The sequence below is a fragment of the Theileria equi genome, chromosome 1, assembly GCF_000342415.1.
Source record: "Theileria equi strain WA chromosome 1, complete sequence".
Lineage (NCBI taxonomy): Eukaryota > Apicomplexa > Aconoidasida > Piroplasmida > Theileriidae > Theileria > Theileria equi.
In genome coordinates, this window is record NC_021366.1 from 924,052 (window position 1) to 950,113 (window position 26,062).

The window sequence follows — 26,062 nt, forward strand, 5'->3', positions numbered from 1 at the left end:
GGTACTATAGTCATTCTTATGTATATACAGTTTCAATTAGACAAACACAACTCGTAACATCTGTAAATATGAAAAGATCACGTACAGTTTGCAGCGTTATCAATTTTCCATGACTAACAAGAGAAATGCAATTTAGTATTTGTAAATTTACAGATACTCTTTACCAGGTTTTATATGCTTCAAATATATACATTTAACCAAGTAATTTATTTAGATATTTGCTCCCAGAATTAAGAAGCAAGTTGCGATAAGCATTGTCCAATTTTGAAATTTCAACATCAACTCTATCGTCAAGAGTAACCGGAGGGGTAGATATAACAATCCATCCGTCACTTTTCAAGAGTCTTTCCTTTAGCAAAGTTGTTCCTGTCCTCATTGATGTATCCATAGTTTCACAGTTTAAGATGTAGTGGTATGGCCCATCTACCTCGATGGCAATCTTTTCTGATTCACCACATATTGCGATATCAATGCTAAATTAATGTGTAAAAATAAAGGTATACACAAAAATATAAAATACAAACCTTATGAGTGAGTCCGTGAATGTTTCCAATTTGTGTGGAACTCGCAATCTAGCGAGTACATCTGATACATAGCGTTGGCTCTTTGATACTTTGTTAAACTGCTCATCATAATTTATATCACGAAGAAGCCCTCTACATCGTTCTACCAGTTTTTCTACATCGATCCCTTTGCTTTTCATCGCAAGTAGAATCGTATAAGCCTGATATAGAGACCTCTTATTATCAGTATACGAATTTAACTTATCAATAAGTTGCTCCATCAGGCCAACGTCTATATGTTCTAATCCATAGTCTTTTATCGCAAGTGACCAAAATATTCGAAGTAATATAGTGTCATTCTTAATACTCTTTGTATATTCCAAAATGAGGTCGAACAGCCTGGGATAATTAACATTTGGTGCACAAATGGCAAAGGCCCAAGAAGATATGGCTATGGATTCCAAGAGAATTCTCGTGTAGTTTGATGTAATAAGTTTCTCTAAGTATGTGGAATATAAGTTTGCAAATGTATCAAACAGATCCTTGTGGAATATTTGGTTACTTCCCAGGAACCGAAAATAACTTATCCACATTCTATTGTTAATAGGGAATAACTTTCTATTCATTATTTCTTTCACAATATGCGCATAAAATGTATGAAGCTTCACTTTTGGCAAGTAGAATACTTCTAGGATAGCTGATAACTCCCTTGCATCCTTTATGTCTTTTAGCTCCGAGTATCCACGTTTAGAAATGATATCTTGTAGTATCATATCAGTCCTTTTAATCCTAATAGCGTGTCTTGAAGCTTCAGCTATCTCAAAAAGGGTCATATTTTGGTGATTATCAATGATCATCTTTGTGCTATAGATATGAATGCATCGAACGGGTGTGTAATAGCCATTATTTGTAGCGCAATGTAGTCGTTCAAATATCCTATGAATATTTGAGCCAATGTTTTTATCATTTAATTTATCAAAAGATCTAACATTTTTCCCGGTTATTTTTGCCCTTCTTATACACTTTATAGTCTCATTACCCATTTGATCACAAATCGTGCCAAGTGCATTAGGGTTGCCTACCGTATACCTACTGTAGATTGACCCCGTCGATTCAAACGCTCTAGGAACATGACTAGTGTCTATGCCGTATTTTCTAGGGATTCCACTTGTTAATACACCTACCAATTTGGAATATCTTCTCTCATTACCCATCAATAGAGTCGTTGATTCCACACATGTTTGCCGAAACATGGCTCTCTTAGGATAAACCTTAAAGCCTACCATTTCCGCCAAAGTCCGGGGGAACTTGGAGTTTCTAGAGAGCAGTTATTAATGAAGTTTTAGCACACCAAAGTACATTCCTGTATAGTTAAACCAGGGAATACCGTCAGAGATCCATCATCTAGAATCAAGAGCGTATTCCGATCAACCCCGAAGAGTGCTCTTTATACAGACCACTTCATAGGGCATGTTTTGGGTTATGGATCCTTCTGGAGCATATCCTTTCAATTTCACACTTGTTAATCCATCAATGGTGTGCAAGTGTATAATCCTGAGGAATAAGCTGCCTTTAGACAGAGAGACCCAACTGTGTAGAATGTACGGGGACTATGAGCATCACTGTTGCCAAGAAAAGTACGAGTGTGAACTCCGTTGAAAAATTTGACTCTAAATGTGCAAGAAGCGGAGAAACAGACCCACAGAACACTATGGCCGTCCCCATTATGTACCGGTGGACCTGCTCAGCTTAGTTCGCGTAATTTCGGGTAGTAAGCAAAACAATTCTAGACTTTTACAGCTACACAAACTGGAAAGGATATAAAGTAACGTACATATCAAAGTAGAAGAAAATGACGTAAGTTTTCCATTCCATAGGAGAGTTCAAGGGATTCCAACGGGATTCCGGGGGATAAAGTGCAAAAGTTTTGCCCAAGAGCCAAAATTGAAGGATAAGTCGGCGGCATACCCAACTCGGAGCTTCCTGCGCTGAGCTAACGGAGATTTGTCCATTCTAGACATGGCAGGGACTATTCATTTGGATTTTACCCTTCCCTCCAGTGGACCTTTGGCAACACCTTTACCTTCTCAAGGGGATTCCATAAAGGTATTTGTGTGCTGTATATACACTGGTGGAGGCTCAGGGAAGAGGTAAGAGTGACGGCTTAGTAAACATTCATCCATACTGACCATTCTGCTCACACCAGTTGAGACATGAATAGGTTACTATGGAAGGATGAGGAAATATCTAGGAAATATTTGAGACCTTAGTGTAGCATACTAGTGGGTGAAGATGTAGTATGACTGGTAATGGTGTAACCATACAAATTGGTTACTATCCTGGGAGTAGTGGTGTTATATTGGATGGTAAGGGAGGATACTATTATGAAAGTAATAGTGGAAGAGTAGACCTAACGGATGAATGGTATCCTGATTTAGAAGGAACTTACATAAAGTTAACACATACTCCAAAGGGTGGTAAGATAGGGAATATCAATAATGGAGGAACTCCTCAGAATGGGTTCGGGACCTTAACTACTCATTCAAGTGTTTCTGTCTACTACTGGTCTGAGGATAATACCTTTAGAAATCCTCTCCTCATTCAACTTGGAACAGGAGATAATGAGTACTACACTAATTCTAAAGGTAGTAGTAATAATTGGACAAAGGATCCAGAGGCAACTACTACTCTCAGAGAGAAACTTGATAAACAGAACTGTGGTAGAAACCAAGCTCATGTTGTGGACATTTCAAAGAAGAGTAATGGTCCATATAATTGTCTAAGTTGTAGTTCTAAGAAGCAAATTACAGTAGCATATTCCACAAATTCTAGTAAAAATTACTCTACATCCGCACACTTCATTGCCATTGGTTATAATTATTCACAAATATCTGTCTCTGGCTTTAAGAATGGTGGAAAGTGGCAGCTTGGACTTCCATCTCTAAAGGGTGTTGGCACTGTCAAAGTATACTGGAACTCTACTTTAGGTGGATATCCTCTCCTAATTTGCTATAACCAAGGTGGGAACAAGTGGTTCAGAAGAAACAAAAGTACTGAAAATACCTGGAGTGAGATTGGCGCAAATAATCCTAACAGACCTAAGAGTGACACCGACCATACTAATATATCAACTCTTCTCCAACGCAATGATTATTACCCCAAAGTTACTATCAAGTTGTCTATGCCTGCTAATGCACCATATCCGGATGAAGGTACTAAAATAAATATAACTGTAAGGAGCAGTTTTATTGAGGGTGGCTACTATATATCCCGGCATTCTCTTAGGGGTGGACTATTTAATGTAAGGAGTGTTATGCATAAGAATGCTCCGCTTAATGGTATATCATCTAACCATCCCATTGAGAGTGTAACTGCATATTATAATGGATACACTACTGGGAATGAAGATGATCTTGACTTGGTTGAACTTGTAATAAAATTTGAAAGTGGGAATACTAAGACTGGATATATATACTACGGCAGACCTAGTACAACTAAGGATAATTCATGGCGTGCATTTCTTAACTCAGGCACTCGACACAATGAAGCTTACCTTAGGAAGAAGCTTAAATCTATGAGAGAGACAAAGCTTTTACCCAGTAAAACTACAGATATTATTGAGACAACTCTAATAGTGACTGATGTATTAGCAGGAGGAGGTACTATGGGATATGGAGGATGGAAATTGTTTGGTGTCCTAGCAACTCGTCTGTAGTACTCTCATCCTACCCTCTCTCATGAGATTCTCCCTCTCTAGACTCCTCTCTTGTTGGTGTACTGGAATGCTAGGAGTTATACATACAACTTAAAGAGATAGCGGAAAGGATCCCCGAATATCCCAACGAATCCCTTGATAATTACCAACTTATACATTCACACATTTAAATATACAGTCTCTCTCCAACTGTATTGTGGGCTCAGACCAAGGAGGCTCTATATTTGACCGTTGAGCTTTCTAAGGCTTCAGATGTCAAGTGCGACTTTACTGATGACTCCGTTACCTTTTCTGCATCAAAGGATGGCAAGAACTACGCCTTTTCCTTCAAATTTTCCAAGCCAGTCAAGTCTTCCGAGGTTCAGCGTTTTGATGAGCGCTTCATAAGGTTCAGAGTACCAAAAGCTGAGAGTGAATCCTGGACTTCACTTAACTCTTGCGGAAAGAAGCATTACATTAAATGTGACTGGGACAGATGGTAAGTTGTTTTAGTTATGTCGTTCCACACATTATTCATATACTCTATAGGGTTGACTCTGATGCTGAGGATGACCTTCTCAACGACGGATTCAACATGCCAAACTTTGGAGGTTGGTTTTTTTCTACGCTTTATACCTATTACTATGATCCGGCACACAACACAAATGGACATCCATATAAACTATTAATTATACGACAAAATCATAAATGTACAGATTTCGGTGACCTGAACGACTTTGGAGACATGGGAGCTGAGGAGGGAGACCTTGAAGATTCTGAAGAAGATGAGCCAGATTCCTGCTGTGCAACAAAGTCATGTGGTGACTCTTCTTGCAATACAGAGTCCTGCCATACCGGTTCTAAATGCGCGGAGTCTCCATGCAATGCAGATTGCAGCTGTGGACCAAACTGCGATTGCGGACCAGACAAGAAATGCTCCGATAAGTGCACCTGTTAATTTATACTATTACTTTGGTTTATACGGAACTACAATTGGTGTGTTGAAGCACTAGTTATTCTCTCGGGTTTCCACAATTGTCTAGTCACACCTACTGAGTTTTGGCATCCAGGAAACAGAAGTAGTGAAAGCTGTTGTCAAGACGAGCGATTCACTTTTAGAGCTAAGCGGTACAAGATTCGCAGGACACAATTCCTCCTCTATGGCAGTTTGGACTCACCCTTGTCGACCACACCTCGTCCTTTCCACCAATCCCATTCCATGTACCAGCACACGGAGACGAGGCAAGACCCTTTCAGACAATACAACCACCCCGACGATTCTTCCACAGACACTGCCAAAATGTACACGGACCAGCGCCACTAGTCCATCCAGTCAACACTCCAGATTGGCCCATTTGGTCTGTAAGTGCACCAATGAATCAAGTCCACACAATAAGTTCCTGGACAGCAAATTGTTGCTCACATCACCGTCATGGCCGGACGAGTGCCATTGCCACCTACTTTCCGACTTTTGCGGGCCCTAGAGCCATAATAATGGATTCGGCTACACTATTGTCTCGGCTAAAGCGGAGCGAGAATCCGACTGATGGGAGGACCTCCCGTTGGTTGGCCATTGGCCGTCGTTCGCTGGGCCCAATGGGGCAGCGTCGCATCTCACACTGAAAAATCGTAAAATTTGTCACATTTCCTTTAATCCACAGAGATTTAAATTATCATTCCCCTGTTTGGCGACTGTTAGAGTAAAAACGCCGCAGTGAGTATTGGACGGGTCATCGACTTTTGTCCACGACGTTGGTAAATTTTATAGACTAGAAAAATGAAGATAAATTTGGCAAATCCCTTCACTGGGATGCAAAAGACAATAGAGATAGACGATGAAAAGCGTCTGTTGCCCTTTTTCGAAAAGCGTATGGGCACTGAGGTCCCAGGAGACTCCCTCGGCGATGAATTCAAGGGATACATCTTCCGCATCTCCGGAGGAAACGACAAGCAAGGATTTCCAATGATGCAGGGTGTTTTAACTGCCTCCAGAGTACGCTTGTTGCTCAAGAAGGGAATGAAGTGCTACAGACCAAGAAGGACTGGTGAAATGAGGCGCAAGTCCGTACGCGGATGCATTGTCAGCCCACAACTCTCCATCCTCAACCTTGTTGTTGTCAAGAAGGGAGCCGAAGAAATTGCCGGACTCACCGATCAAGAAGCACCAAGAAGATTGGGACCAAAGAGGGCATCAAAGATCCGCAAGCTCTTCAACCTTTCACCAGCTGATGACGTTAAGAAGTTTGTCATTAGAAGAAAGATTGAGGGAAGAGAGAAGACAAAGGCTCCCAAGATCCAGAGGCTTGTCACCGCACAACGCCTTCAGAGGAAGAGGAGAGAGAGAAAGGATGCCAAGGAGAAGGCAAAGAGAACCAAGGAAGCCATGGAGGAATATAGAAAGATGATCAAGGAATTCAAGGCTCAACAAAAGGCCGAGTAATTTTTTAAACTTGATTTATGTAGTAGCCTGCAAGTGTACTTTAGTCTAGGTGGCACCGTTGTCATGTCTGTATGGGTAGTGTATCTTGTTCCGGAACTGGGTAGGTGATGGAGAGTCTGAAGGGGTTAGACGGTGTGGTAGCAAACCTATGGGAGAATGCGTACCCGGTACTGTTACAGGGGTAACAATGCATGCTTTCGCAGTGGCAGACAGCACCCCCGTTGAAAGGATAGCAAGACTTGTGGCACAAAACTCTGTAGCATTACTGCCAAACATTTGTATATAGTATGGAACCACTCTAAAACGAGCTACATTCCGAAAGATGTGTTCCAGAAGAGTACCAGAGAATTCCTGCAGAATGAGTCCCTGGTCCATCAAGACCAAATGAGCAGCTGTAATGCATACGTACGAGCATAGAAAACATTCCTTTGACTTGGGAGAGCCTATACACCTCTCATGTATCCTAGAGTAATGATTCAATCTACCTTGGCACATTGCTATTTCGAGCACGTGTACGGTTCTACCCTTGTCTATAGACACCATAGCACTTTAGATCCAACAAACGAGATCTTGCAGGTTCTAGAGATTCGATATCGACTGAATGGAGTAACATTGAGGATCTCAGCTATCGGCAGGTTGTCTAAATGGAAGAAGAGGGGATTTCCGGGAGCTGCAGGTGTAAAATGGAGATCTACATGCGTCATACGAGCAGATGGCCCTATGGAATTAACATGCACTTGAATAGCATAGATGTGTAGAGGTTATCTTTACACCCTCGATGGGGTATGAAGAAGTATATTATAGGGGAGGAGCTCCTATCACGTATTTATGCCAAAATTATGGCTGAAAGAGGCCAAAGAGAATGAGGCAATATATGTGGATTATCGCTACTAGCTAGGTGGTTGGCAGGGCAGTAGACAAACATGAAACTTCTACTGGTACTATATCTGGTTGGCTTTCTAAGACTCTCTTGTTGCGTGGACCCGAATGAAGAAGAGCCGGAAGATGTTAGTGATCACATATTTGAGGATGAAATTGTACAAGTTACTCCCTTATATAATGATACAGACGATAATTCCGTCGATCTGTCACCACTCTTTGTCAGCTTTATGAACCTTGATCCTGCTCAGGGTTCGGAAATTACAGGTACCGCAGACGGAGTAGAATACACCAAGTTTTTCTATGTGGGAGCACCTGATCCACCTCCAGCACTTGCTCTCGATCTTACAAGACCAAGTGACTTTTTTGTCACCTCAACCAGGCATCACAAAAACGGTGTTAACCAGGTCAATTACTTTCCACCCCGTGGACTTGATGTTAAACTTGTACTAGAGGGTGGTAGACAGGTATGGAAGGCACAATTTGGCGAGGCATGCCTCCACGCGGAGACTCACACAGGAGATACTTCCAGTTTCCTGCTCTTGTGCATAGAGAAGGACAACCACATAAGAAAAGAGCATTTTGAAAAGACGAGTAAGGGGTGGATTTCCATAACCAAAGAAGAGTATAGTGAGAAGCTTTCCGAGATTGTAGGACCGCCTGAGGATGCTTTGCCCTGATAGTATTTAATGTACATTAGAATGACTATTGCGACATTTCGCGTTTTTAATGCACATTATTTCATTCTCCAGTGGATAGAATGATTGGATTTAATATTTTAAGTTCATGATTGGATGAATAGTTGATGCACTTTTAATATTCTCTCTAGTTCCTTCCAAGTCGGGGTAATTATCGCCACTTTCTTTTCATTCTTCCACGGGCACTTTCTATATCCACAGGGAATCTTCTCAAAAGAATGTCTAGAATGCAGAGTAGTGAGGTGTGTGATTGTTGGTTGAGACAAGGACACCTAGAAATACCTCCTTTCATTCGCGTGAGCATAATGAATCATTACAATGGTCTGTGGACGGTAAAAGAATGATATTGAGAGACTAGAGGTGAGCCATAGGACAGTTCCTTCTGGTGGGTGACCTTGTAATGAGAGGGATTCTCACCAGGGTTGGACTCCTGTGAACGCTATGAAACGTTTTACAATTAAAACGGCGGAACGGTAGCCCTGTACCATAAGGTAGACATTGCGGATGGATCCATTCGCCTTCTTGCATTCCATTCTCCAACAAATGTACGGCTTGGTCATCTGCTATGCATCCAGAAAGGATGACAATGTACATTTAACTGCTCATGTCCCTATTCACTCGACAAGCAGCAGCCTGTCTATCTGATGGATGTTCCCATTGAGGTCCATTTCGTCCTGCGTTCCAGTCACACATGCCCAGTAGACCTTCCATGCGAGTAGCTCGTTGCCTTGGTTACCCCTTTAACAAGCGCGTCCACGAGACTGAAAATATAAACTGCCTGTAAAGCCTCGGTTTGTTGTGTGTAGCTTCGTCCCTACAAGTTTGGCCTGGAACTTGTACTTTTCTCAAACTCTTTACACTTGACATGTATTCCTAGTTAACCTTTTCAGTTTTTGCCTAAATAGCCGAAAATGTCGACTGGATCAGCCACCGTAATCCCCTCGAGGATGTAAGTCTCATATATGCAAAATTTCAGACCAATCTTGGCACTATGAAGATATTCATATTTATTCCACAAATTTTATCGCGATTTAAGGCAAATTTTGACGTCAATCGGTCGTCTGTGTGCCCAGATTGGTCCTGTAACTCAAATATGCGCTATATTTCAAACAAAATTGCAACTCCTATACACAAAATCTTTAGGAACCTCCAAATACTCAAGCAGAGGCGTCAGAATGCGTATTTGGGGTTTTCTCTGTTGAAACGTAAAGGTGACGCTTTGACTGCAAAGTTCCATAGGCTTTTGAGAGACACCGTACAGGTTAGTTTGGGTGAAGATGAGCCAAGGTTGGCTACTTGTATCTACGGTACAAGGGACAGAACGCGCACAGTTGGAAATAGGATAAGAATGGAGTAGGACTTGTTGCCAGAGTGCCTTTAGCGGTAGAACATATTGTAGCCACCAGGGGTATCCTTGTACGGATGACTACAATGTGTTCTCTCTGACGGTGAGCTACTTGTGAGGGAGGATGAATGTATGGTTGTCTAGGGAGTAGGTAAGAGAATGTGCTCCCTTTGGTCGCATTGAGACTACTTATGGATCTCAGAGCTTTGAGGAGTGACTCTCTGAACATGGAGGATGAGTGAAGATGACGACACATTACACTTAGAGGTTGGTAAGAAATGCAGCAATTCAGGATGCAATTGTGGCACTACTAGACCAAAGGGTATAGAAGCCAGGAAGGAGACTGATGATAATATTCCTCAAGTTACTGGTTTTGTTGCTTTTGTCCATGATCGCAAGGGAGAAACATTTACCCTTAGTAGAGAGTTATATGGAGGTGAGAGTCTTGAGGGTGATAAACCCATAGAAGGTGTTGAGAAAGTCTCTGTATATTACTGGGACGGGGATGATTGCAACATTCCCCTTCTTATTGAGGTTAAGGATGATGGAAATAGCTCAACATACTACTTGAGATATGAGGATGATGAAGGAGATTCTATTCCAAGGGTCTGGAAAAAGGACGTAAGTCCCTTAGGAACGCCACTTCAGGCTATCTTGGATGACAAAAATTGCGTTGTACACAACGTAGTTCCATTGGTCCTTGAAACTCCAGAAAAAGGAATAGGTGTTGATACAAATTGTACAAAAAGTAAAAGGGTGGAAGCTGTTGGTGGAGGCTTTCAGCTTACTGGGAGCGAATATATGGTCACAGAGTACAAGAGTTCTGGTTCTGGAACTGGAATTTCCAGAGTAGAATATGGAAAGAAGAAGATAAGTGGTGTAAAAATTCCTTCTAGTGCTCTTGACAAAATACGATTCTACTCGTCAACATCTGTCGATGGAAATGCACCTATTATGTTTAACGTGAAACTACGAAATAGAGATGATAGATGGTTTTACAATCAAAGCACTGGTGGTACTGACTGGGGAGAGACAGGTGGCAATAGTTTCTATGGCCCAGATGGTCAACCTACTGAAAATCTTGCCAAACAGTTGGATGGATTCGCTTGTCAATATCACAAAGCAGTTACTATGGATCTTACCAAGGATGCCTCTAAAAAAAAGGAGAAAGATTGTTTAGGTGGTAAGAGTCCTAATATCTCTGTTACCACTGGAGAGATTATGAGAGATAGTGGTAGAAATATGGAGTATACCAAGTACTCCATCACTGATCCTAAACATAAGTTGGTTGACATTAAATTTTATCATGATGATATTCAAGATCAAAGAAGACGTATATGGTCAAATAAATTACGCCTTCCGGTTCCTGGTCCAGTTGACATCTACACCTTTTACTCTGATGATAGTAAGGACCCGAAGCTCATATATATACATGGTACTGGGACAAAACCCCCTGTTAAGGGATGGTTTAGGATGCAAAGTAGCAATGGTCATGACAAGAAGTGGTTAAGAATATCTCAAAAGCTAAAGAGTATTAAGCATCATCATATAGAGAGTGGAAATCTTGACTGTAATCAGTGGAATGATCTTGAAGGAGTACTTAAGCGTGGTACCACTAGCTTTCAAACTTGTAAAGAACCTCCAAAACCACAAGGAGTACAACTAGCACGTTATAAAGAGTCTTATGGAGGACAAGGCCAAGACGAAACTAAGGAAGGAGAGGAGGTAGATGAAGAAAATGAAGACGAAAAGGATGTTAGCGGCGATGAAAAATCTGAGGATGATACTCAACTCTCACCTCTACGAGGTCCTGCTGGTCCTAAGGGAGAAGGACCTCATGGACCTTCTGGTAAAGATGCTGAAGCTGAAGAAGTTAAAGATGAAACTGGTCTTCCTGGACCTAATGGTGCTAGTGAAAGTGTTGGTATAGGTAGTGCTGGTAAACTAGGACAAGAAGCTGAGGATGAAGACTCATCTCCAACAGGTGCTCCTAGTCCTGGTCAAGGACCTACCGGTGAAACTGGTAGTGCTCATAATTCTACTGGTCATTCTAGTGCTTCTGATGATGATTCCACTTCTGATCCTGCTAATCCTCAACCTCTCCAAACTGCTGATACTACTCAAGGTGGAGTTGCTTCTGATGGAGATGGTACTGGATCTACTCAATCCTCATCTCGACTAGGTACTGCTGGTCCTACAGCTCCTGATTCTCCTAAAGCTGCTGAATTTGGTACTGGGGCCGCTGAAGCTGGCATTTTTGCTACTATAGGATATGTCATCCCTTCTGTTTTTGGAGGATCCGGATTAACTGGCTTCTTGGGATATAAGGGTTATAACTTATATAAGAACTTTAAGGGAGATCCTTGGGTTGGACAAATATGAGTCTCTATGGATGATACTCTACATTCTGACAAGTTTCTAATTCCAACTGCACAAATGTTCTTGATTACTTCTTGACATACTTATTCACAATACACATTATATTCAGGGGAAGGAAAAGGCAATTGAGGGTTTTAATGAGGCATCATTTTCGCTAGCAAACGCAGTTTGGTCTGCAGGAGATTTCAAGAGTTTGGTAATAGAGTCTGTTTCACGGCCTTCTGTCACCTTAAAGGTTAAGAATGAGAACATTGCTGGTGTTATATTACCGGTATTTTCACTCCAAAATGATCCTACAGTAGATGGTAAGTACACAACCCTCATATTTAATGCTTATAGTAATGACTAATTTGCGTATATCCCGAGGAGGAAACGCCATAGAATCGGTGAAGATGTCCCATTTATCGGCACTGGAAATTTTGGTTGAACTGGCTTCACTGCAGGTGAGACTTTTATCTCCAATATATACCACTCAGATATCTTTCATCATTCTGGACGAGGAGATAAGAATGACGAACCGCAGGATCAACGCGCTTGACAATGTAAGTGTACATTCATACACACGTTATTCCTCAGGTCGTCATTCCAACGATCGACAGGAACCTAGAGTATATTATTAGGGAACTAGATGAGATTGAGAGGGAAGAATTTTACAGGTGCGCCATTCTATGCCCTTTGCAGAATCTGTAGGCTCAAGATGGTCAGGAAGAAGAAGGAGCAAGACGAAGCCAAAAAGACCAAGTCAATCACAAAGCCAGAGAGTATTATAGAGTCCTTTGATGAGGATATTGTTGTATAATTGTACGTCTTTTTATGGAGGAAGGATTCTCTGTGGTGTGGCTACCGGTGCATCCCTTTGGAATCACCTTCGGTACGCTGCACTTTGCTGCAAGTTGTATTTACTATTATAAAAGTGTAGAGCGTTCCACAAAATCCATAGAATCCATCGAATCGCGCTGAGATTCTCACAATTGATCTACACATTTGAGTTTTAACGCAGTCTTTATTCTTCCGGTGTAAACCATCCACACATTTCAGTATTAGGCACAGAATTTTGTATATTAGGGAGGAAGGTACGAAAAAATGAAGTTTTTGTTTGCCCTGTTTTCAGTGGCTACACACTTGGCACACTGTAGCCTAGTTTTAAATCTCGGTCAAGATGTTGGAAGTTATGGCGGTGGTGACGGTGAAGTCATCCTAGTAGATGTGAAGCGTGTTGCAGGGAAGGGAGATAAGGATGAGTATTTGCTACTGAAGCACTCTTTCCCTTCTCCATTTGATCTCAAGGGAGCTAGAATTGGAACCTCTGCACAGTTTGGAATACACTCTGAGGAGAAGGTATCTGAGGCTCAAGTCTACTTTAAGAAGCGTGTACCAGTCCTACTCAAGTTGGTCACTGCAAGAAATGGTCCATTCCTTTTTGAAAATTTGGGAAGAAACTCCTGGCGGTCCTATCTTAAAACTGCCGGATCCACCGATGCGGACCTCCCAACTGAAGACATGGACAGGATTTACTCTAATATTCAGTCTGCACTGACCCTAGACATTTGCAAGAGGGGTGGAGAATATAATGGAGACATTGCTGGAGCTACCAAGATAAGCGTAGGCGAGAAACAAGTCGTTGGAAATTACGTCATGTTCACACATAAAGTACCAGAAGGGAAGCAACTCCACCTGTTCTCATGCAGAGATGTACACCAGTCTGGAATATCTGCTGGAAATGAAAGGGAAGTAAGCGTCTTTTTCAGGGAGGACGTTCCAATTGTTGTTCGCTTCAAGAGTCAAACCAATGAAAGGTATTATAGGCTCATTGGACAAGACTTGTGGGAGCCGGTACATGCCTCAACATATATCCGAAGGCTTACCCTAGGTACGGAGCAAGGGGAAGAAGAAGATGATGAAGAGGAAGACGTAGATCTTAAAAAGGGTGACCGTGTAACCGTAGATTTTGGAACTTTGAAAGTTAGAAAGTCCGTACCTTTTGAGCCAAAAGTTGAGGTTGAACCTCCCATCACTGTAACACTTGGAACAAGATCTTCTGCTCAGGCAACTGAGAAAAGAGAGGGAGAAGCTCAACAGGGTAGTGTAGAAGCACGTAGAGATGGAGAAGGTCAAGCTCAAAGGGAAGAGTCTGAAGCTGCTCCATCTCCGCTCCAGGAATCGGCCCTCTTTAGGCTGTTGGATGATGCATTTGCCGGTGTATCTAAACTTGTCATAATAGACATTGGTAGAAGGACTGGCAACCAGGGTTATGATCAGTACTTGACCTACACCTACGTTCCATCTGTAACAGCACATGCCATTATTTTGAGGAAGGCCGAAACAAATGAACACGCCATATATTCACATCAACTTACGGCAAATTCATGGTTTAGAGTATTCAGATTCATTCACAACGGTCAAGTTTTGGATATAAAATACACCGGACCTGTTAAAAGTGTTCGTGTACACTGGTCAAAGGTATCTAATGATCCAGTGTTCATCGAACTTGTGGCTCCATCATCTGAACCAGGTGCATTTTTCTACAGCGACGGAAGATGGAAGAGTGCTAGATCTAAGGAAGAATCACTCAAATTGGCTCTTGAAGCTGCCAAGAAGAGACCTGCCAGAAAAACTGAGCAGCAGGAGGATCTGCTGGATCAAGAAATAGTAGAACTTCTTAAAGATTCAGTTAAGCCACTCAGAGGTGCACAGCCAGAACAGAACAATAAGAGTGTAGAAAAGAGCGGGAAAAATGCCGAAAAATCCAAGAAAAAGAGTGGATTTAAGACAAGTGGAACTGGTTTGCTTATGATTCTCCTATTGTACTCTTATTTGGGTTAATTCACGTAAATAGATTTAAGTGGGTCGATTCGAGAGGTTATAGTGTTTAATTTATTCACTATAACTTCATAGACCACGAACATTTTGGATTTAACTGTTTTAATCATGAACAAGCTTTAAAACCCACTTTTGTACTTAATGCAATATTCTGCACCTTATACGTCAGATACTTTATTCCAAAGATCGTTTTATATATGAAGTTAGATTTCACCCTTATTTCTCTCGCAAAGTAGGATTTGTACCTTTATGCTGTATGAGGAGAGTCATCCTCGTATTGGAGGAACTGTACCAGAGTATAGGGATTTACCTTCTCTCCGTCTTTGAGTATATTAGAAATATCACTACTACCAAGAGAGGATATCATTCACCAAAAATAGAAACAAAATTTATATCCAGAGGTGACATAGAAGCCAATTCAAATGTTTATTCTTGATGATTTACATGCTAATATGCTCTTTATTCGTGTAAAAATTCAATCGTATACTTCAACATGATATACAAATAATAGACAAAATTAGGGGAATTCCCAGATATTTCACCAAAAGGCTATCTAATACAAATACCAAAACAGTAATTTTAAAATATGATTATTAAAACAAACATTTACTGCATTAATTTTGTCCTAAAATACAATTCTCTATGATCTTGGAGAGTGACCCAGTATCTGCAATATCCTCAGTCTTGCAGGTCCTAATAAGGAAGCCGCTATGGAATACCCAAACTGAAGTGCAGAAACGCAAGACACTTGCATCATGTGCTGCGATAAATGTTGTACAATGCCGAAAATGAGTCTTGACAAGTTCATAAATTGGGATGTCGGCAGTTTTAGACGCCCCTGATTCATCTTCTGGAGGCTCATCAACCAAGAGTATCTTGTAAAATTCTCTGTACAGTACTAGTCTTGCTACTGATAGTGTACGGAGTTGTGAGTTTGAAAGGACCATGCCATGGTCAATGTTGACACTGTCTGCGGAGGGGACATCATAGGGTCTTAAAGTAGGCCCATAATAAGCTCTCTTGTAGTACCTTGGCATATCCTTGTGGTAATGGTCAGGTATGATGACTGTGTCAAGACCCTTGCCACCTGAAATGTTTTCGACAAACTTGATCAAACCACAATTTTCCAAGGCTGCTTCAATGTCAGCATCTTCAAATAACATTCTTGGATCAATGAACCTACGCACTGTCCATCCTCTAAATACAAATGGTAGTTGGGGTAGGACACCTATAATCTGCCTAGTCACATTCTTTGGCATATCATTCAGATCACAACCATCTAAGAATACAGAACCATCTCTATTCGCCAGATTCTGGAGCACTGACAATAGGGTAGACTTTCCTGCACCAGTTCTTCCAATAACTCCGACAATATCAGAAATATTAGCCGAACATGTAACATTCTTGAGAATAGCATACTTCACTCCCGCTTTTTTATTAACGATATGGATGTTTACATTATCCAACTTTATCCTAGTCATGCCTGGAATGGCGTACTTGGACACGTCAAGCACATTAACCTTGTGTTTAAATAATAACATCTTGAGGCTAGTGCAGTGAACGGCTCTTCTCTCAGCATACTCGTTATGACGTCTTCTACGAAGGGTATCCTTGATATCTTCATCTGCTATCTTATCATCTCCACTTGACGCAGAACGATCTACAATAAAATCCGTCTGATGAATGTTCCTCTTCTTTTCAAACTTAACCTCAGTACCAGGAAGGACAAAATTCTCAAACCTTCTAAACGAACCCATGTAAAGTTCAAGATAACAATACAGCTTAATTAAGACTGCAAGGGTAGTGTTTATACTTACAAAGACAGAATATGTCATGGCATAATAGCCCACCTGTACCTCTGTGCCAGACACCCTAGACTTAACCAAAGGAAATACGAGAAGGAACAGAGAAAGTAATGCGAGTATACCTCTAGAGGTAATTGAACTCCAAAATATTTCAGACTTTGAAAGATAGTCACACCTCAGGTTATAATCAACATGCTCAGTCAAGCTGTGTATCAACTCCCATTCCTTTTTAAAACTGCGATATATGGGTGATCCCACTATAGAGGATTCAATAGTTGAACCAATAAGATCATATGATTCCAAACGTGCACGGCAAATGTTCCTGCACGACTTCACACAGTAGTATATAATAAACCTAACAATGACAAAGCAAAGTAGAAGAGCCAATGGAGTAGACCACGGCATCATAAAGAACAGAGTCAACATGTGAACCGTAACCTCGATTGACAATAGACAAATCTCGTGAATGAAATAGCTTAGAAAATTGTCAATGAAAAACATATCTATGTGTAAGAATGTGATTATACTTCCCAAAGACTTCTTTATTGCCAACGCTGTAGAGTTATTGGCAAAGAGAGAAGTTATAGAGTACTCATGGACCCTCCTTGCAACATTAAACGATGCACCAGTTATGGCTATAAGACGAAGTAATGCACCAGCCATCACTAATGTTGAAAGAACAATGATCCATCTTGATGCCCTAAAACTATAATCTTTTATGTCAGATATAGAGATTAATTTCCCTTCATGTTCACTTGCACAATCAAGGATAGAGTCGGATATCTTTGAGGTAATTATAAACTTCGTATTATCCAATGTTGAAAACAAAAGAGTGAATACGACAAAGAAGAATAGAGGCCAACCAGCTGCATGGAAAAAAACTTTGTATGGTTTGAAGTTCTTATTCTCACCACGTTTAAAATTGATCCTGTCATATAATATTTGAACTGTTGGCGAATTAGAGTATCTAGATTCTGTTGATCTCCTTCGTCCATCACGAGTATAGTCATCAGAGCTGCACATCCTACGTAACCTGTCAGGCATGGTGTGAAGTCCCATATTATCTTCAGAAGGTTTTGGAGGTTCAATATGACCAACTTCGTGCTCTATTATGGATTTAAGCTTATTTCTCTGTACAAGAGTTTTATGCTCCAGAAAATATATTGGAGCATCTGGGAATGAATCCGGAGACTCTGATGATACACAAGCGTCCAGTACACGTTTTGATATGGTAAGTACTGCAGATACATCTTCTTTCACCAATAGTCCATCATTAACATTAAAGAGATTTCTAAAGATTGTCCTTGCAACAAAGGGATCCAAGCTAGTGAAACAGTCATCCAGTACTACAAGGAAGGAACACTTGGCATTACTGTCCTCCCTATTAGTCTGGCTAAAGATAAGATAGGCATAAATGGCACGAGCAAGTCCAACTCTGACTCTCTGACCTCCACTGAGGGAGTAGCCATGTTCAGAGATCTTACGCATGTCACCTCCTTCCCAAGTGGAAATGTCATGTTCAAGTTCAATAGCCTTTAAAACTTTCTTGTAAAGCTCCTCATCAAATCTGTGGCCAAAGGTAATGTTAGCCCTGATGGTACCCTTTTGTAGCCATACGTCCTGAGAGGCATAGAATATTGGCATGTTGGTAGAGAGAGGCAACACAGCCATTGATCCTTCAACAAGAGTCATGTCACCAAGGATAGCCTTGACAAAGTTGGTCTTACCAGAACCTTGAGCACCAGTAATGATGGCAAGGTCACCAGTATTGAGGACAAAGTCAAGGTCTCTCAGATATGTGGTACCAGTGTGGTCTAAAAGATCCTTCCTGCTATTGATCCATGCAAAAGAGGCCTTCTTAAACATCACAACTAGATCCTTTGGCAGTGTCTTCTCTTCACCAGGTAGTGCCTCTGGCAAGGGAGTATCCCCAGTAAACCTGTTATCAGGAAGATAAAAGTTTGGAGAACAAGTTCTCAAGAAGCGTTCCACCCTCAGGAATGAGGTCATGCTAGTTACAAAGAACTTTAGCCTAAATGGAAGCAAATACAAGGGACCAATGATTTTCATAACAACAAAGACCGATGCTAGCAATCCAGAGGGATTAACGTCCCTTACATTGGTGGCATCCCTAACTTGGGTGACAAAGTCATTAACCAAAATGATGATATCCAAACAAGTGATCGCTGTAAATATAACCTTATTTATGAGCGATATAAAGAAACGGATGATGACGAGAAGTAGTTCATCATTTCTGGCCTCCGTAATAATATCGTGACCAATGTCATCAAGTGCCATCCTCTCAATCAAGTGTAAGCCAGATATAACTTCCTCAGATTTAGAAATCCTATTATCCCTAATACCCAAGTAGTACCTCATGAGGAAACCATTGAGAACCTCCACAAATAACATACAAACAGCCAAAGATAAAGACACCATGAGAATAGTCATTGCTCTCATGTTGAATTGGCGACTCATGAGAATTATGCCATAAGTTAGTGATGTCAAAAAATCAATGAACCCAGCGGCTGATTCTACGGAAAATGGAATATAGCGTGCATCATTTAGAATCAGACTGTATATCTTTGGTGTGACCTCATTGTTTTTATAACGCCTTGCTGGGCACAAGAGTGGATTATATGTGCACAAGTTTTCTCCGGAACATCCATGGATGATACTGTTGCACTGTCCTCCCTTTGCCTGAAAGTTTCCAAATTGACTCCTTCTGTAGCATAAACCGTGTTGAAATATAGTAACGCGCAGACAAGAATCCATAAGAAAAGAAACTCTCTCCAAACAGTAGTCAAGATGACTCATACCGATCATCTTTATCTGCTCTAATATAATGATCAAAATAGTCAAGGATAAAAACGTCACAAATTTAAAATCTTCCTCTGATAAAAATCTAAGCAACTTGTGCAGGAAAATAGCTACACTCATACCAATTGCATTAACCACTACCACACCAACTAGTATAGCAAGGAGTCTCTTCCAGTAGGTCAACATTACAGCCCTGAACAGAATGTATCTCACAGGCTTCTTGGCTTTCTTCTTCTCATATTCACTTAAAGATTCATATACTTCCAGGCTTGCGATACCATCACTAATGTGTTTAGAAAGAATAGGCTGCCATTTGAGAATCTGATCAGCCAGCGGGAGAGGGTGGAGCATGTAAGGATCTAGATACCTTTCTGCCGTTTCTTTAACCCATCCATACATCCATAGCAGAAAGACAAAGTTGAAGATACCCTTATCATCAAAGTACCGAAACTTCTTTCCATCTGGAGCAAGAGTCTTCTTCCTTACCACCTCCACCTCACTCTCCCAAAAGTGGTATTTCTTCTCCAGAGTAGCACGTTCTTCCTCCATTGTGATTGGTTAGATTCCACAAAGATACATTGCAATTTGGGGTGTTATCAGGTAAACGTGTCCCTCAGGGGCTTAGAACAGGGAAGCTTCTTCTTCCTCCTTCAGGGGGCTAAAGGATGAACTCTGATGTAAACAGCTCCTACAGTTAAAACAAATTATGTTACAGATAAATTGGAGGATGCTATCGAGGCTTGGGTGATGAACAAGTATCCCTACATGTGGATCATTCCCATGGGCATCTCCAGAAACCAAGCAGACTCAAAAGTTTTATGGTACTATTTAGGATTCTCAATTATATTGTGGGAATGTGCAAAGATGGTGGTGAATTCAGCTCTGTGTCTAGTATGATGAATATTAATATCATGTCTAAGAGTTGCTACTTTCTCAGTCTTTTGTTCTCATAAATAGCATGTCCATGGAGTGGTTTGAAAACTCAAGTGGGTATATATGATCACAGATGTTTCAGTCACTATCTTTTGATAAAATGATTCTTATTCCATAGTTGTATTCATTCTGGAGCCTACTTCATCTACTATTTTGCCAGCTTTTGGGTATATAATCACTCTTCTGCTAGAATTAAAGGTGTGGTACTCATTCTTGAAAGACTTTGTCCTTGTTTTCTCTTCACCAGAGACACCTTTAGATAAGTAACTCTCTGATGCTATAATCTGTTTGATACGAATAGATAGGCGCATCCAAAGAATCTAAAAATCCAAGAGGAAGACTATAGATAACCTTGCTATAGGAATATCCACTTTTCGAGCGATAAATATGGATGTTAAGATGAAATTTGTTTAAAAGTACGCAAATCTTAGTATATATGACGATTAAGCAAATTTTTCCACTATTCTTTCAAATATACAGACAGAGCCTTCGGTAACTCCTTCCTGCCTCCATTATCAATCATACACCTCACTACTCTGCATTCTATGGAACATTTTAAGAATCTTCCTTGTAAATTTACAGATCACCCGTGGAAGAATGAAAAGAAAGTGGTGATAATTACCCCGACTTATAACATTCCGTCGTTTCTACATTATAGTTGCAAATTACATCAAACTTTATGTTTTTTACCCGATTGTATGTAGAATTAAATCCACATCTGGGTTTCTGAGTCTTTGCAGCCGCTTAATTGTCACAGATCTTTCTCATTACCAATTTGCACGCTTTTACATCATCTGGAGTATTACCAACCGCAAATAAAAGACTAGAAAGCTCCGTTGTCTCAACATCATTATCACGGTTGTCCATGAATGCGCATTTCTCTCTGTCAAGCCATAGTGTTTCGTAAGCTCTACAATACCAAGACTATTCAGACATCTAACATAATAGTCAAGTAACTTAGCTGGGGTGTATGCTTTCATAAGACATAAAATTCCAGAAAGCACTCAAACTCAAGTTTATTACCACTACTAGGTGTATCAGTGGTCTATTCATAAAGACAAAAATAGCCGTTGTGGCCAGTATTTACAAAAAATTCACTTAACACCCTCATTGTTTACCGAAAGGGAGCTTCTGTGCATATTAATTATCTGGAGCCCATTTCCATGGCCTTGGAAAGGTTTTAGTGTTTCTTCTCTACGCCTATTTATTGCCTGTAAGCAACGTACCATTGATATACATTAAAAATACTTGATGAATCACTTGGTCTCAAATAATGGTATTATAGGTTTTTCAGAATATGCGTACTTGTTTTTTCTAAATCTGTCCTTACTTTCCTTATTATCATCGTCTATCACAACATTCCAATGGCTCATAAGAAACAGTAATAATGAGGGCAGCCATGTGTTCCATTATTTTAGTAACCCTAGCGGATAGTTGCGATTTGTTTAAAATATCGAAATGAGACAACAATGCATGGGGTCAGAGAATTACCAAATAATTCTTCTCCCTAGGGAATATAAGGTTTACGAAACATAAGGATACCTTCTTTGCGTACAAAAGGTAAACTTCATGGGAAAGAATTCAGTTTGTATTATATCCGTATTCTTTTCAAACACAACTGGTATTTTACAGAAGTCCCAAGAAGCATTTCTCTTTCTTTGGTTTCTGGAGCCCAAGAGTATTATATAATTACACATTTCCTTTGTACTCTAATAATATGTTCTCCCTTTAGTATTCCCTTGTCTTCGTATTTCAATATCAGTGGGAACGAATTCACCTGTTGAATTTTCATATATAGCAAGATCGTTTCTCAAACCATTGCTGGTTGTGATTTCCTCTCTACTCTGAATATATATAGAGATATACTCCTTATTATGCAACAAAAGATATATAGACATGTATTTCCCAGAGAGTACTGATGCCATTCTTCCTGCTTACCGTCGTCATATTCATACCTGTATTTACCTACGGTTCGAAATGAGAAAAGCGAGATAAACACGGTATAAATGTCTATCTGGTGACTAAATTAGGTGAACCACCGACCAAATTTGAATAAAACAAAAATATATGGAGCTTGCGAGGTGATACGGAACGGTATAAAACACATCAGAAGTACGTGACATTGGCTCCCCAAGACTTTGACTAACCATTTCATACCTCTCCAGCTACATATTAACTTAATTAGCCACGTTACATCAGAAACAGTCACACTTTGTTTTGAGCGAGAACCAGGACGAAGGCATCCTTGACTTTTCAGAAAACGATTCACATATTCCCAAATTGATACATTTATACTCACAACTGCAGATTGGAAAAGTACAAACTGGCTGATATGCGTACAACGATACGTTCAGTCGGGAGCTTTGGAATTTTCATCGATAAATTGAGGAATTTTCTCCACACCCTGTTGTGAAATGAGGAAATAAAAACACAGTCGTCTTGTTGAGAGAATAACAAGCGTATGGTGTGTCTTTTCCTCGCGTCGTTGGTCCCCTAATAAGTGTGAGGTGTAAATTTATATTTCATGAGTGCCACTTTTTACTTGGATTCATTCAATAGTCCTTTATGGATTTGAATTATGGAATCCTGTACGCCAGATAGGTATAGGATAAAATGGGCCGAGTATAAGAAAGAAAAAGTACCGTATCTACTGCAGTCATTTGACGGAGAATGCCCATTTATATGTCTTATTAACATTTTGTTCTTGAAAAAGAAGCTGGTCCTGCCAGTTAATACAAAGTACGTCTCATTTTCTTATTTGACGCAGTCGATATCCTCGGTGATTCCCGATGAAGACCCCGAATGGGTAGGAAACAGCTGAATAAACGACACATTTGCTCTATAGGTCTCTGACATACTCAATTCACTCCGGAAGGGGCTAATATTTAACTGTAGATTTGACTCTACAGATGCGATTATAGAAGACGACCCAGCGCGTTTATTTAAACTCTTTGACATACCAGTCAAACATTGCTGGATTGCCGATCCAGAACACTACGCGGTCTTAACGAGGTTCAACTACGATGAAGTACAGAGTTTACTCGCCATCCACCAGAGCAACGATGCTGTGGACCACGGAACGAGGAGGGAATTTGACAGCCAGGAGACCGCAGTCATTCTTGACTTCTTTGACAAGTACGCCACTCAACTAACTCAATTGGGTGTCGCTACTCTAAAGACGGAGGTTGAGCCGGACTCTCTCATTGCTCTTTACAGGAACAACCACTTTTTGGTGGCCACTTTACACAATGGAGAGCTCTATTCTCTGGTTTCTGATTCATCATTCTTGTATCACGGCTGTATTTGGGAGTCGGTTGAGACGTTTTCGTATTTTGACGACAAGTTTGAGCCTTATACTTCGGAACCAAAGGCGAGGCCTGCGAGGAAGCCTACACTTATGGAGAGGATTAAGCAATATTTCAGGGATAGACGTCTCAAGAAAGCGCAGGCTAATGCTCAACAGAGTGCTAGATAGGCCGGAATCTATTTGTAACTTTAGTGTTTATTTCTACTGAGATACATGTGTACAAGTGGCATTACTATTATGCATATTTTATCGGAATTCGCGTAAATGCTTTTACATGTGAACTGCATGGTCCCCTCATTTGGTGTATAGTGCTTCAGGGTTGGTGTGTTGTGATAGGGTTGACGCCAGTGTTTGTGGTTTAGGTAACATTTTTTGGAGGATTCAACTGAAATTCTAGTACTTTATTGCAATTATGTGGAGTTGTGATGTCACAATTTCGTGATACATTTACTAGGGGCAGTAAGAAGGATCCACTCCTGTCTTACGATGATTTTGCCTCTCGGATCTTTACGAGCGGGTTCATGATCTGTTTCTTGATCCCAATCACCATATATTTACTCAAAAAGTGGTTTGGACCAAAGAGAAGTCGCCTACCCTCAAAATTGCGCCTATCTGATGTACATTTAGAAAAAAGCAAAACACCTACAGTTCATTGTCAATGCTCACTCTGCAAACAACGTAGAAATGAGGAAAACAACGTATCTTTCAAGCTCAGTGACCATCTGTCACCCTCGAGAATAGCGCAAGTGCTGGTCTTGGGATTCTTTTGGTGGCTTGTAATACATCTAATCACAGGTTTGTCGCATTTATGCCGGTTTAAATTCACACAGGAATCAACCCTGATGATAACATCAAAAAGTTTGACCCATTTGCCCTTTTGGGTATATCTCCAGAGGCCACAAAGAAGGAGATTCAAAGGGCCTATCGTCGCCTCTCACTAAAGTATCACCCAGATAGGAATCCAAACGATCCAGAGATGTCAGCTCTGTTTATTTTAACTACAAAGGCCTACAAAGCTCTCACTAATGAGGTTTGTTTTTTCCCCTTTGTATTCACACATTATAGAAATCCCGCATGAATTATGCAAAGTATGGCAACCCTGACGGTCCTGGAATGATGAAAATTGGTATTGGATTGCCTAGGTTTCTGATTGACGAGAATAACCAAATTGTTATTCTCTCTCTCTTCTTCATTATCCTGCTGATTGTCATGCCTGCACTTTTCTTGTGGTACTATCGTACCCAAAAGTGCTTCACCGGTATGTTGTTTACATGTGTATACACTCTAAATTTAGCGACTGGAATTCGTATTGAGACATTACAATTAATCTACTACGCAATGAATGAAAACACTCGTCACAAGGCTCTTCCGGAGGTTTACTCATGCTCTACGGAATGTTGTCAGATACCATGTACTATGGAGGATGAAAAGGCACTTAAAAAATATACGGACGTCCTTGGAGATTACAAGAAAAAGAATATATCCAAGGAAACGTTCCGCAATCTTATCCTCCTACTTTGTCATTTGAATCGTGTGGACGAACTGCCTACTCAGTTGATTTCTTCACAGAGGGAGATTTTGAAGTACTCCATGATAATCACTCAGTGTATGCTTGACGTTAGCATATGTAGGGGGTGGATTCTGACAATCAAGTCCATCCTGGACTTCCGCAGATCTATAGTTCACGGTATAATGGGAAAGAATGAATCCTTCTACCAGATTCCTCACTTTACCCAGGATGTCATAAGTCACGTACAAAAGGGGAAAAATGCAGTTAAATTTATCGAAGATTTTGTTGCACAGTCACCAAGTGATAGAAAGGGTACCGTCGACATGTCTGAGCAAGAGATTGCTGATGTTGCTGCATTTTGTGATTATTACCCCAAGATTAACCTAAAGGCTACAGTAGCTGTAGCTGGAGAAGACAACATTTTACTAAACGATTTGGTTACACTGACAATTACCCTTACTAGGGAAAATGTGCCAGAGGGGCACCTTTCAGGTCCAGTGCATGCTCCGCATTTTCCATGGGTAAAATATGAGGAATGGTGGTTCCTTGTAAATTATCGTGATGATGAACGCGCTGTTGCTTTCACATTTAGCAATAGCAGAGAACGTGTTATTGAGCAGTCTATCCACTTCCTTGCGGATAGACCTGGCCCAAATACTATTGTCGTTACAGCTTGCTGTGATTCTTACTTTGGATGTGATAAGACGGCTTCAGCCGATTTCTTTGTAATTCCAATTACTCACCGCTTTGATTCCAAGATTCACCCTGAAGATCTCGCACTTGACAATGAGCCTTCTGCTATTGGAAAGCTCTTGGGTGATATGTTAGAACCCGAATCTTCTGAAGAGGAAGAAGTTTCTGAAATTGACTAGACATTTTCTTTATACATGTTTGTTACTAGTGGCACTTGGTGCTCACATGAGTGTACC

At 40.7% G+C, this 26,062-nt stretch overlaps 9 protein-coding genes across 9 annotated transcripts; 7 read left to right on the forward strand and 2 right to left on the reverse strand.

The window, feature by feature from the left end:
* Nucleotides 1–193: 193 nt before the first annotated feature.
* Nucleotides 194–1,546, reverse strand: BEWA_022330 (hypothetical protein; the record flags this gene model as incomplete). Its single annotated transcript, XM_004828994.1, has 2 exons — nt 194–473; nt 525–1,546. 2 exons carry the CDS (start codon nt 1,544–1,546, stop codon nt 194–196), a joined length of 1,302 nt encoding a protein of 433 aa, XP_004829051.1.
* Nucleotides 1,547–2,254: 708 nt separating this feature from the next.
* Nucleotides 2,255–5,169, forward strand: BEWA_022340 (hypothetical protein). Its single transcript, XM_004828995.1, has 4 exons — nt 2,255–2,360; nt 4,397–4,696; nt 4,747–4,808; nt 4,914–5,169. Exons 1-4 carry the CDS (start codon nt 2,356–2,358, stop codon nt 5,153–5,155), a joined length of 609 nt encoding a protein of 202 aa, XP_004829052.1. The 5' UTR covers nt 2,255–2,355; the 3' UTR covers nt 5,156–5,169.
* A 643-nt stretch (nt 5,170–5,812) lies between these two features.
* Nucleotides 5,813–6,637, forward strand: BEWA_022350 (40S ribosomal protein S6, putative; the record flags this gene model as incomplete). The annotated part of the gene is made up of 1 exon (XM_004828996.1): nt 5,813–6,637. The coding sequence occupies exon 1, from the start codon at nt 5,975–5,977 to the stop codon at nt 6,635–6,637; it is 663 nt and encodes a 220-aa protein (XP_004829053.1). The 5' UTR covers nt 5,813–5,974.
* Nucleotides 6,638–7,454: 817 nt separating this feature from the next.
* BEWA_022360 (signal peptide-containing protein) lies at nt 7,455–8,305 on the forward strand. Its single transcript, XM_004828997.1, has one exon. It carries the CDS (start codon nt 7,561–7,563, stop codon nt 8,194–8,196), a length of 636 nt encoding a protein of 211 aa, XP_004829054.1. The 5' UTR covers nt 7,455–7,560; the 3' UTR covers nt 8,197–8,305.
* A 745-nt stretch (nt 8,306–9,050) lies between these two features.
* Nucleotides 9,051–12,751, forward strand: BEWA_022370 (vacuolar ATP synthase subunit D, putative). The gene is made up of 7 exons (XM_004828998.1): nt 9,051–9,163; nt 9,358–9,475; nt 12,048–12,243; nt 12,278–12,381; nt 12,415–12,480; nt 12,515–12,594; nt 12,629–12,751. Exons 1-7 carry the CDS (start codon nt 9,126–9,128, stop codon nt 12,735–12,737), a joined length of 711 nt encoding a protein of 236 aa, XP_004829055.1. The 5' UTR covers nt 9,051–9,125; the 3' UTR covers nt 12,738–12,751.
* A 270-nt stretch (nt 12,752–13,021) lies between these two features.
* BEWA_022380 (hypothetical protein) lies at nt 13,022–14,761 on the forward strand (the record flags this gene model as incomplete). The annotated part of the gene is made up of 1 exon (XM_004828999.1): nt 13,022–14,761. The coding sequence occupies one exon, from the start codon at nt 13,022–13,024 to the stop codon at nt 14,759–14,761; it is 1,740 nt and encodes a 579-aa protein (XP_004829056.1).
* A 611-nt stretch (nt 14,762–15,372) lies between these two features.
* BEWA_022390 (ABC transporter, ATP-binding protein domain containing protein) lies at nt 15,373–19,932 on the reverse strand (the record flags this gene model as incomplete). The annotated part of the gene is made up of 1 exon (XM_004829000.1): nt 15,373–19,932. The coding sequence occupies one exon, from the start codon at nt 19,930–19,932 to the stop codon at nt 15,373–15,375; it is 4,560 nt and encodes a 1,519-aa protein (XP_004829057.1).
* Nucleotides 19,933–22,856: 2,924 nt separating this feature from the next.
* Nucleotides 22,857–23,833, forward strand: BEWA_022400 (hypothetical protein). The gene is made up of 2 exons (XM_004829001.1): nt 22,857–23,122; nt 23,162–23,833. Exons 1-2 carry the CDS (start codon nt 22,895–22,897, stop codon nt 23,789–23,791), a joined length of 858 nt encoding a protein of 285 aa, XP_004829058.1. The 5' UTR covers nt 22,857–22,894; the 3' UTR covers nt 23,792–23,833.
* A 215-nt stretch (nt 23,834–24,048) lies between these two features.
* On the forward strand, nt 24,049–26,005 carry BEWA_022410 (DnaJ domain containing protein; the record flags this gene model as incomplete). Its single annotated transcript, XM_004829002.1, has 4 exons — nt 24,049–24,418; nt 24,454–24,653; nt 24,689–24,881; nt 24,918–26,005. 4 exons carry the CDS (start codon nt 24,049–24,051, stop codon nt 26,003–26,005), a joined length of 1,851 nt encoding a protein of 616 aa, XP_004829059.1.
* Between the last annotated feature and the right edge of the window lie 57 nt (nt 26,006–26,062).

Excerpts from the sequence above, each read along its gene's own strand:
- BEWA_022340 (XM_004828995.1), top strand. Across the intron at positions 4,697-4,746 it reads AAATGTGACTGGGACAGATG|GGTTGACTCTGATGCTGAGG; the intron begins GTAAGTTGTTTT and ends TATACTCTATAG. Across the intron at positions 4,809-4,913 it reads CAACATGCCAAACTTTGGAG|ATTTCGGTGACCTGAACGAC; the intron begins GTTGGTTTTTTT and ends ATAAATGTACAG.
- BEWA_022360 (XM_004828997.1), top strand. The coding sequence starts at position 7,561 with ATGAAACTTCTACTGGTACTATATCTGGTTGGCTTTCTAAGACTCTCT.
- BEWA_022370 (XM_004828998.1), top strand. The coding sequence starts at position 9,126 with ATGTCGACTGGATCAGCCACCGTAATCCCCTCGAGGAT. Across the intron at positions 12,244-12,277 it reads AAATGATCCTACAGTAGATG|TAATGACTAATTTGCGTATA; the intron begins GTAAGTACACAA and ends TAATGCTTATAG. Across the intron at positions 12,595-12,628 it reads GAGAGGGAAGAATTTTACAG|GCTCAAGATGGTCAGGAAGA; the intron begins GTGCGCCATTCT and ends CAGAATCTGTAG.
- BEWA_022400 (XM_004829001.1), top strand. The coding sequence starts at position 22,895 with ATGGAATCCTGTACGCCAGATAGGTATAGGATAAAATGGGCCGAGTAT. Across the intron at positions 23,123-23,161 it reads CCGATGAAGACCCCGAATGG|GTCTCTGACATACTCAATTC; the intron begins GTAGGAAACAGC and ends TTTGCTCTATAG.